Consider the following 11,104-nt stretch of genomic DNA (forward strand, 5'->3'; position numbering starts at 1 on the left):
ATACATATTACAGAAGTACAAAACTTAAAAATTAGTTGCGCAGCCCCTAATCACAATGTTAAATTTCCAGGAAAAGTTTTTTTTTTTAAATAAGAAAAAGACATACATGGAGATCTGGACAAGATGAATTTACTTCCCCTCAACTGACTTTATTTCAGCAGGATAATCCACTCAATATTAATAGCGTTTTCCTGTGAATCCTGGATACATGTGGCAAAAGCGATAAAGAAGACAGTTGAAATTGTTTGGATTCAAAATTGTGTGTGTACTAAACTGCAAACATGCAGGATGAGGCAGATTTCTCTTCAGATTAAGGATATATTTAGACATTGATTCATTCTGTTTAGAAACATCTGGCCAGTTTACAAGCCTAAACTAATACCATATAATTTATTTCAGATTACAATATAAATACAACTACTTTGGGCAAAAAAATTTTCAGGAAAATCACACAGTTTTCAAATAGTTCATTTTTAAATAATCAAGGGTACATTAATAATGTTACTGGGGAACAAAACAAGAGGTCCTGGAAAAAGGTGTATAAAAGGAATAGGGAAGTTACATAATACTTGTGGCGTACATAACTAAAAATACTTTGGTACTTTAGTGTAGTTTTTGTGTAAGAAAACGTATGTAAAAACATATTCTATATGTTTAAAATCTGTAAATAATTTTGTCATCCTGATTGTCCATATTGTAAAGTTGCTCTATTCTGTACATACAACATCTATTGCATGTTTCTCCATCCTGGAAGGATGCGCTCTGTCCTTCCTGTCTTTCTGGTCTGTCTTCCATTTTGTTCCCAGTGAAAGGGGGGAAACTCCCCCCTTTTTTGAAAGCGGGGAGTTTTAGTTATCTAAACAAAGGGTCTAAGGTTACAGGGTGTTCTATGCTGTAAAGATGGTAAAGCCCCCTGAGGCAAATTTGTGCTTTGTAATATTGGACTATATAAATTAAACTGACTTGACGTGACTTGACTTTAGGAGTTTTAGGTCAAACAAACTGGGAAAGAACAAGGTTGGAAAAATCTTTCTTTTCCATCTTAAAATTGCAACCATCATTATGGAGAACCTAGAGCAGCTTTTAGGTCCTTTTTCAACAACATAAAATCATAAAGAAACTAAACTACAGGCAGCACTTTTTACTCAAACTGAACTTTATTGAGGTTTATTGGACACTATTCTATATCAAATACATTTTTCCATTTAGAATCAGTGTGGATTACTGAAAATGAAAAACAATGAAAAAATCATAAAGTAGATAACTGAATGAGTAAAAAAACCACCACTCATCTATTTCTATTTCTCACAGTAACACACAAAGAAGCCATTATTTTGCAGTAAGCAAAAGTTTTCTCTGTGAACGCGGACGAAAAATAGTGATACAAGATCATTACTTGAAAAGCCAAACGTTTGTGTCAAATCCAACCTTGTATTAAAGGTTCACGGTTTGATTTAAACAACCATAAAATCCGTGACATTATAACATTGTTTTCCACTACCAGTGATTAGATGGAGAAAGAGCTAAATCCAGCAGAGTGGCTGAGATGTTGAGGGATCAAGACACACCTGCATGAAAACAATCAGAAACCTGAACCTTTATGATCATTTAAACAGGGGGATGAATAACCTGGGTTCTCATGGCCACCGCACTTGTCAGTGCCTAATTTGTGCTTTTGGTATCTTAAATCACTTACTGATCATCGGAATCTTCAATAAGATCAGACTTGGTGCAGATAAAGTGAATCTGCTGACACTCGCCACCATTTCCCATGAGGCTACTGGCATTTTCCAGGGTTCTTTCTCTGATGCTGCTCGATTAATGTCAGTCACAATCCACACAGTAGAACAACTTCCAACAATCTGAAGAGGCATAATAGCAAGTTAATAATGAATAATTAATTATCAGTGCTTTGTAATAACATGATGTCCCAGTTTCCGGATAACACAGTAATACACAATAAACAGCAGTGCATGTCAATAAATGAACCCTTTCCACATTTTATCTCTGCTCTCGTTACAGTTTCCATTTCCAGGAAGGTCCACAAGTGTGACATGGTGGAGAAGATCTTTACTAGGCACCCTGACAGTCACACACTTCACTAGTGGCCAGCACCACCTCTTTACTTCTTTACCCTCTCCCACTGTCGAGTTACTTCTCGTGTTTGTGACGATTTTTTTCAGATAGCTCTTTCCCCTGTAATAAATGATAAAATAAAGTTAGGGAATGCAAGGTGATGTTATTTAGATGTACATGCAGAGTGTTTAACAATTTGCATAAAGGAATTAGAAGAGGAAAAGAGTTTAAAAAAAGAAGAGCAATTAAAAAACAGTGTAATTGAAAGTGACAACAAAGGCCAAAAGTCAAAATTCGATCAACAAATAGTAAACCCGAAGTGGAGACAAAATTTCAGTCTTGGGTGATAATGAACAATCAGGTTTTAAGTTTATATTTAAACATGATAGGAATTTGACAGTGTCTAGGATTATCCAGGAGGTTATTAAATTATGTTTATCATGGTAGCAGTGCATCTTTCCCAATTTCGTGTTGACCTGAGACAGGTGTGTTCTTGAATGTTCATATGAACCAAGCATGTAAGAAACACAAGAAGGTCCTAGCCCCGTTTTTAATGAAACTCTAGTAGCTGCCTTTTGAACAAATTTAAGCAAATGCAATAATAAATTGACCTGGGAAATAAGGTTGCCAACTGAGCTCAACCCAGTTACCCAATCTGGCCAACAGTAAAGTGTGACCAACTGGGTCAAAAGCAGCATTGAGATTTAACAATACATCATTTTATACATCATTTTACTTAGGACCTCAATAAGACCTGGAATTTGTCAAAGCAGTTAATTATAGTTAATTAGTTGCTGGTAGACAGCGTTATCAATGATTTTCCTGTGAAGGGTAAATTAAATATGGGGCTGTGTTTATTGAGCACAGATTCATCAAGTCCGCTCTTTTTTGAAGTACTTTTTATATACTGCTTTTAGTTGTACATTTGTTAAATTATTGTTGCACTAAACTAAACCGGAATGGCTAGGCTGTATACAAGTTTTATAAACCTCAATTTGTGCAAATTCATAACATGTATATGCTTTCTAAGAAGTGCATACAGTACATATATGATTTTTTTTTTTAAATCTTACTTACTGATTCACATGTCAAAATCTTCCTCTTGGATTGGAGAAATTCTGGATTGTCTCTGAAATATTTGTCGTCCATGAGGTTTTCAGAGGATATTTTTCCCCATTCTTCTCCATACAGTGCTGACAACTTTTCAACAGTGTCACAATAATCATCGTCATCTTCCTGACCAACATTATCCTTAAGAATATAAGACAATGTCCAGAACTCATCTTTCCATTCCTAAAAAACAAAATAATAATTATGTTTAACTTAGTTGAATTAAATGGCATGTAATTAAACCAGCAGCTGTATTTTCGCAGCTACACCGTAACTTTTCAACTAGTTTCCAGTAAAGATAAAAATATTCAGCTCATTTTTACTTCTTTTTTAATGAACTCAATTTCTGCCTCATACTTTGAGTTGTGCATGTTAGCCTCCACTTTAATCATGACTAAGTTACATGCACTGACACTTCCAGAGGGCAAAAGATTCTCTTCTCCAATGATGGCATTTATCAAAGAGCTCTTTCCAGCCACCAACCAGTTCCTCCTTATCTGTCTCCAAATTACAGATTTTAGTCCTGTTGTACAAGAGTTTAAATATGAGTTAATCGATTAATTTGGAAAATATGATGCTGAAAAAATGTGTCAATATCAGGAAAACATCTGTCTATGAGCAGCCTGCTCAAGCATAATTTAGCCATAATAAATATTTTTATATGAACAATGCTTCTAATGACTACTAATATGTAACGGACACTCATGGTGATGAATCCACACAGAATTATCACCAGACTTTGTAGTTCCCTTCCCTTATGCCAACTTTCAGCTCATTTTTCTGGTTTTCTGGTTTCAACTTTACTTTTTTGGTTCAGTTTTAGCACTGTCATCAGAGTCTTTGCAGGTAGCTAAATTTCAGCAAACACGCTCTGATAAGTCACTGCAATACCCAGCACAAAATGGCAGACAGACAAAGTTATCGACTAGCTGGTGAACATGGGGCATTTAGAAGCTAAAGAGCTACATATTTCCCTCAGGAGTTGGTAGAGACCAAAAACAGGGCTAAAAGAGAGTGAATATTGGACTTAAATTTGTTAGGTGTCAGAAACATGACTCCAAATGAATACTAACATTGGTCCATAACTGCTGAATGTGTAAAAACGCAACTGTTTGCCAACATGTTTGCCAGATCAACTTCTATCAGTCAGCTCTGGATCTAAGAATAATTCACAAAGCATGCTAAGAATAGCTACTAAGTCTGAGAGAGGAGGCAGTCCAGAAGACTTGTAAGTCACCAAGACCTACTCACAGTCGGTAAGTGCTACAGGTTTCAGTGTTTTGCAAAAATAGATTAATAATGACCTGTAATCCATATTTTAATTGTGGGCATTTAATAAGGTTGGCACCAAATTGCAACAATCAAATAACACTATAACACTACAAATAACACGCATGGCTAAGTACTTCTGTAAACTCCTCAGTCAATCTCATGATAGTTTCCAAATGAAAACTACTGATAATGTCCTCACAAATTCTTTTCTTGTCTAGTGCAGATGAGAGTTCGTACTTAAATACTGGTTGACACAATGTTCATATCATCTATAGATATTTTTTGCTTGCAAGCAAGAACCATCACCAGCATTACACAGAGATGACTGAGGAGAGGCAGTCTCTTCCTGAGTTCTTATAGTACTTTGATACAACACACCCCAACTCTAACTAACACCCATTGCTGCGCAGATAAATATTTTTAACATTCCTTGTAAGAGCATAATCACGGTGAAAACAAATGTTTATAACAGGAATTTCCCTCCCAGATTGCTGTACTGGAATATGGAAAACTTAATACTTACCTCAGGAAAGCATTGAACTTTGTGTTCTTTTCATTTTGTAGTCTCTTATGGACATTTCTCATTATGTCATTCACATCAGACAGCGTGAATTCTTCTGTCAGAGTAAAAGTAAAGAACAATTCAGCAGGAACCGTGAACCAGTGTTCCCAGTCGACGCACGGTGAGGTCTCTTGATGAACAAGACAGGAGGAAAAGAATGTGCCTCAGAATGTATCATTAGGCTTACACTATGGCTAGGAAAAATAGGCTGGCACAGTTTAAAACATGATCCAGTATATGTAATGTTGCTATGGATGCCTGCCGTTTAATATACATTTATGGCATATGTATCATGTATGCTGTTGAGTGATAAGATAATAGACACTGGCCAACCAATGAGAAAGTATTTTCTGTGGCCAAGGTATAGAAACATATATTTGCTATAAAATGAAACTTTCATAGCAGAAGTTTTAACCCTATAATAGACTGTAGGCCGCCATTGTATAAAGAGTAATATAAATACCTGAGTATGAATCCAGTTTTCTCTCATGTTGTTGTTCATTAGCTGGTGGCTGGCATTTGCTGGACATGCCCTGATGATGCGACGTTCGATTTCCTTTGTGTGTGTTTTTTTTTTTTTTTTTAAATTAGAAAGAAGCCAAAGAGAAAAGTCTGTTGCATGTGCCTCTCACAATATTAAAATTTGGTCTCAATATAGTTGTTTAGTCAAAGCAAAATGCGACTGCCTCGAAAACAAAAATCAACACTAATTGTAATCAATAAGATATATGTATGAGATATAGGATATCTCACCTTTATCAGTTTGGTCACTGGTGGGCAGTCACACCTGAGGATGAACATAAATATTTGACCCTTAAAACAGTATTTGATCAAGAAATTATATTCACACAGGCTTTGCCGTCTAACAGAGCTCTGACGATACATTATTACCATTCACAAGCTTAATTTTGCTGGAATTTGCATTGATGTTCTCATCCAATTTGGGATGAGTCTGGCAAAACCCTGGGAAGTGGAGTCCAGAAAAGGCCTAACAAGGGACTGCGTTCACCGTTCTTTTTCCTTATTCAGCAACACTGTGATCCAGTGAGACAAAGCTGGCTTTGTCTAGGGACACTATAGTGCCTCATATGCATAAGCATGAAGAACAGAGGAACATTAATTGATTACATGCCCATGAAATTCAATGTCATACTCACCTGAGCACAATCAGCTGCTACTTCAGGCTCCTGTTGACACTGTAGAGAAAATGTAAGGCCATTGAAAATATAATCTGTATGACTGCAATGAATGGTTTACGTTACATATAATTGTATGAAACTGTATTCAATTACATGAACGGAAAAATCTAAACTAGTTAGGTTTTGTTCTCCCTAGTGACAACAGCAAATATTTGCTAGTCCATAACAGTGAAGAATTTTTTAAATAAAATTCTATTAAATGCTATGAATCTATGAGTCTGTAGGTGTCATCAGAACTTTTAACATAAGTTCATGCAACAGTACCTTTAACAGCATGTACTCCACAGTGAAATTTATGACACTAAATACATTATTTATGTAAAGTGTCTTTACAGTGCAGAACATTACCTTTAACAACTTGAGTATCTTCTTGAATTTTGTTTGTGGCCCCAGTTTTGGGATCAAGCTTTTAATTTCTTGATCGTCAAGACAGTAAAGACTTTCCATGTCAATGCCTTCATCTGTCATTAGAAAAAAAATCAGTTAAATCTAAGTCATGCAAAAATAAGTGGTCATTTCAAATTGCTGCACAAGTGTATTCCCTAATGCGTGAAACAGGTGCAGGCACAGCTGTTAGTTTTATCTTTAAGAACATCAGGCTCACAGAGCTAACAGCATGGATCCATGAGCTGAACGCACATTTATATTCCTTGTTCTTTAACTATTTGTCACCTCTCAGTCTTGATTTCAGTGCTACTTGCACTGAGATTCTTCTTTCCGTAACTCACAAGATGCTGCAGAACAGCCATTACTTTCAAGTTAATTAATGTGTCCTTTCTAATCGGGTGGGATTGTACAAGTTTTTTTAATTGTAGGTGCTTTAACACACCGTGAACACAGACAAGAATGGCCAGGTTTTGTCAACGCTTATCTCTCCCAAAACTTTATGCAAACTGTGAAGGATATGTCAGCATTGTGCTGCAGAACAAAGCTGCAGCATTTTGATATCTGTCTTAGTAGATATTTAGATGTTTCAGTAAGGGTAGACCACATCAATATTGTATCTGTTCCCCCCCAAAGAAACATGGTAATACTTTACCTTTAAATCCTTCTATGTACTCGCTGAGACCCCATTCAGTTAATTTGTTATGAACAAAATCATCCATGTCCAAGAGCAGAAACTATAAGGTAAACAAATAAGTATAATATTTAATCAATTATCAATGCTTGACATTTGTGAGACAGTTTCAAGGAATTGTGTTTAATTGAATGTTAATGTTTGGAAAACAAAGTCCAGTGGAATGTATACTAACCTGAATAACTAAAAGCTTAAAAAATACACCACCCAAGCTGCTCTCTTCTCTCAGAATTTGTTATTGTTGCCTGCTGTGGGCCAGAAACTTTGTAAAAGTGATTTATAGCTCCAGCACTGGACTTTGATGCCTCCAGGACCAAACCCTTTATTTCAACATGTAGTTCTACCACGGGCTGCATAAGCTCAGTTCATATGGGTGACTCAGGGCAGTGCAAGATCAATTTAAACATATAAATACATTGCAGAAAATTATAAATAAATTAGTTTTACTCATTTTATGAGTTATATATTTGTACACTGTTACTAAGATGTACAGTAGTTGTACAGTAATGATGAACAAGTGACAAGAGATATCTGAGGAGTCATGAGATGATTAATGGGGGAGGAAAGAAGAAGAACTGATGAAAAAAATGCTTGTGTAGCAGACGGCACAAACATGTATTTTTTTTTAGGTTTTTCTCTAAACTTTGTGTGTCTTTTGTGCCTATCCATTTCCAAAAAGGAAAAACTGAAATATTACATCGATCTAAGTATTTAGACCCTTTGCTATGACACTTGAAATTAAGCTCAGGTGATCATCTTTGAGATGTTTTGACACATTGAATTGAGTTAACCTGTGGTAAATTCAATTGATTGGACATGATTTGAAAGGCACACACCTATCTATATAAGGTCTCAGAGCTGACAATGCATATCAGAGCAAAAACCAAGCCATTAGGTTGAAAGAACTGCCCGCAGAGCTCAGAGACAGGATTGTGTCGAGGCAAAGATCTGGGGAAGGCTACAAAAAATTTCTGCTGCATTGAAGGTTCTAGAGAGCACAGTGTCCTCCATAATTCTTCAACGGAAGAAGTTTGGAACAACTAGGACTCTTTCTAGAGCCGGCCATCCAGCCAAACTGAGCAATCGGGGGAGAAAGACCTTGGTAAGAGAGGTAACCAAGAACCCAATGGTCACTCTGGCTGAGCTGATGAAACCTCGGCCTGATGAAACCAGGATTGTACGGTGGCCTCAATTCTAAACGCTTAGAATTGGTTGTCCGTCTGGAATTTTATCTCCCAGAATGACCAACGGCCGCTTCCCAAATGGGACACTCTGACCATTCAACATGCCACCCAGGCACATGCACATGTGCCATGCAAATGTGCCATAAACGTAAACGTTCCAAACAGACAAATGTGCCATGCAGCCGGTGCATGATGCATTTTCCTGTTGGAAATTCATTAATAACTAGTAGCTAAATCTGGTGCAGAGCCTCTCCTCTCTTTGAGATTACTGTTTTTGTACACAATCCCTGACAAAAACAAGGGTACTAAACAAAATTAACCAAAGGTAAACTAACATTTACAACACTAAAGCAGGTTATACATTTGAGTTTGTGATTTTTCACAAGCAGTGGGACCAGTTGTGTGCTTTTACTTGTTTTGCCTTGCCCTATGTGTGTGCAAGTCATAGCAAAACCCATTGCCCTTGTCAAGCTCCGACAGACACTCCGTGCCGCTGACGGGTTTGTACCAATATGTACTGCTATTGGTTTTTGCCTAAACACGACCAGAAGAGGGTGCGGGCAGTCAGCGACTTCGGAGGCAGGCTGTAGGGATGCCCATTTCATCAGAAGTTAGAAACGGTACTGGTATTTTCTTTACTATTTTTCCATTGGCTGAAAAAAATTTTTTTTTTTCTTAACTTTTAATTGGATGTGCACTGCCCATAGCCACCATCAGCCTAGGTGAGCGAGAATGAATACCTTCTTCCAGTTTTTCAAATCACTGGGTAAAATTATAATAATAATAACACGGTAACTTATCATTATCAGTGAAATCAGTACGTGTTAAAGAGGTCTCTTCTCTGCAGGCTCTATTGAGGGGCGTAGATTAATATATCTAACATATTCGAGACCTCTTAGAAAGAAAGAGGTCTTACCTAAAAGTAGTGTAAGAAGGCTTGGGGAAAATGAAGTGACAGGTCCATAAAAAGATGAGAAGTTTCTGTTCCTATATTTCAATAGATCAAGACCATCTACTTAGTTTTATTCAGCACAGCAAGCAAACAAAAAGTCTCAAAATATAGAAAAATTTAAAGACAGCTAGTTATTGTTAGAACAAGGGAGTAACCTGCCAAAAAAAAAATACTCATAACAATTCTCCCTAACTTCGTTTTCATTCTTTTACCGTAAGCTAGGATCTGCCTAAATTCTTCATCTCCTCAAAGTTACATCTCCTTTTATACAGCCTCCTTTTTAGCGGATGATGAAATATAGGCATGTGATCCCCGTCAGCAAAATGCTGTTTTCTAAAAACAAGACGTTGAGAATGGATGGTTGGTAAGTCCTGTTCCGACCACAACTAGTTAGCACCCTCTCCTAGAAGCATGTGTCTTACCAACATATTTCAACAATCCATCACACCTACGCAACATTCAAACAACAGCGCTCAGACAGCCTTTCATTTTTTCCCTTTTTTCATCCTTTCTTTTCCTCTCCTTGTGTGTCCTCATGGAGAAGGAGCTTGGGCAGAATACACTCATGATCTGTGCTCTCTCCTAACAGTGCCCTCTGAAATGTAGTGAAATTGAAGAATAAATTCACATAAAAAGGAAATACTCAGTATCTCAAAGTGCCTAAAAACTGCACTAAAGTACCGTACCTGAGTGAACGTACTTAGTTACTTTCCACCACTGTTAAAAGAACAGGAAGAGAGAGGAGGGTTCTCATCATTGTTGCTGCACTGGTGATTCCTACTGGGTGTTTGTGGTGCCCGCACTGCGGGAGTGGAGCTGTGGTGACAGCAGAACCCTCCATGCTCATCGCAGGGGAAAAGAAGTGCCTGGCAACACCATCTATCACAGATAATAAATAATAATAATGCATTTAATTTATAAAGCATTTTCCAAAAGCGACTTGAAAACTGCTTTACAAAATAAAACCAGGTTAAGAAATTCAGCACTATAATTAAAAGAAATCAGACAAAATATAGTACAGATAATGAAATAGAATAAAATACCCAAATAGTCTATTTGAAATATATGTAGAAAGAGTGAAATAAACAGACAGAACAGATAAAATATATTAGATATAGCACGTCTACCTGCAGTAGGGCTGCCCCTTAGAAGTCGATGAGTCGAGCCCGGCAGCCTTTTTGCTGAAACACAGCTGCCTGGTGTGGCTGAAAAATTACATTATGAGAGCGATTAGAGTGAACCAAAACAGTAACGCTGCAGGCCGGAAAACTACAACAATGAGCTTAAACTTGCTATCAAGCTTTGTAAAGCCGCGGGGAGCTGCAGATTCAGGTGATAATTCTCCATGGGTTCAGCATTATAAGTTACCCCTTTCACACTGTCATTTGATACATTGTTATTATTATAAATATTATTAAAAATACTGATATTAGCCACTTTCAGGATCTGAATAGCTCTTACATGACTAAAGCAGTGTCCCTCTTCCTCTCACAGATGTTGCACCATTAATCAAATGATTGTTTATTTTTTGTTGTAAGTGTTGTATAATGTACTTTTAAATTTCTTCTATACTGTACGCTTCTTACATATACTGTATATACATATACTGTGAAACCTAAGAAGCAAAAGCTGTAATATAACATGTTTTAGTTTTACTGTGACCTGAGCATG

General features: G+C 36.9%; 1 protein-coding gene and 1 long non-coding RNA gene across 2 annotated transcripts; both read right to left on the reverse strand.

Moving 5' to 3' along the window:
• Nucleotides 1–1,262: 1,262 nt before the first annotated feature.
• Nucleotides 1,263–7,325, reverse strand: LOC120783977 (nuclear GTPase SLIP-GC-like). The gene is given in 11 exon segments (XM_040117386.1): nucleotides 1,263–1,790; nucleotides 1,793–1,864; nucleotides 1,991–2,189; nucleotides 3,154–3,369; nucleotides 3,510–3,663; nucleotides 3,665–3,709; nucleotides 4,982–5,075; nucleotides 5,484–5,576; nucleotides 6,153–6,216; nucleotides 6,568–6,680; nucleotides 7,259–7,325. Coding segments are annotated over 11 exon segments (1,215 nt in total). The 3' UTR covers nucleotides 1,263–1,692.
• Nucleotides 7,326–9,929: 2,604 nt separating this feature from the next.
• LOC120788202 lies at nucleotides 9,930–10,640 on the reverse strand. The gene is made up of 3 exons (XR_005707206.1): nucleotides 10,561–10,640; nucleotides 10,120–10,312; nucleotides 9,930–10,028 (listed from the first exon to the last, which is right to left on the reverse strand). It is a non-coding gene; the product is annotated as an uncharacterized LOC120788202 (long non-coding RNA).
• Between the last annotated feature and the right edge of the window lie 464 nt (nucleotides 10,641–11,104).

This window comes from Xiphias gladius, chromosome 3, assembly GCF_016859285.1.
Source record: "Xiphias gladius isolate SHS-SW01 ecotype Sanya breed wild chromosome 3, ASM1685928v1, whole genome shotgun sequence".
Taxonomy (NCBI): domain Eukaryota; kingdom Metazoa; phylum Chordata; class Actinopteri; order Istiophoriformes; family Xiphiidae; genus Xiphias; species Xiphias gladius.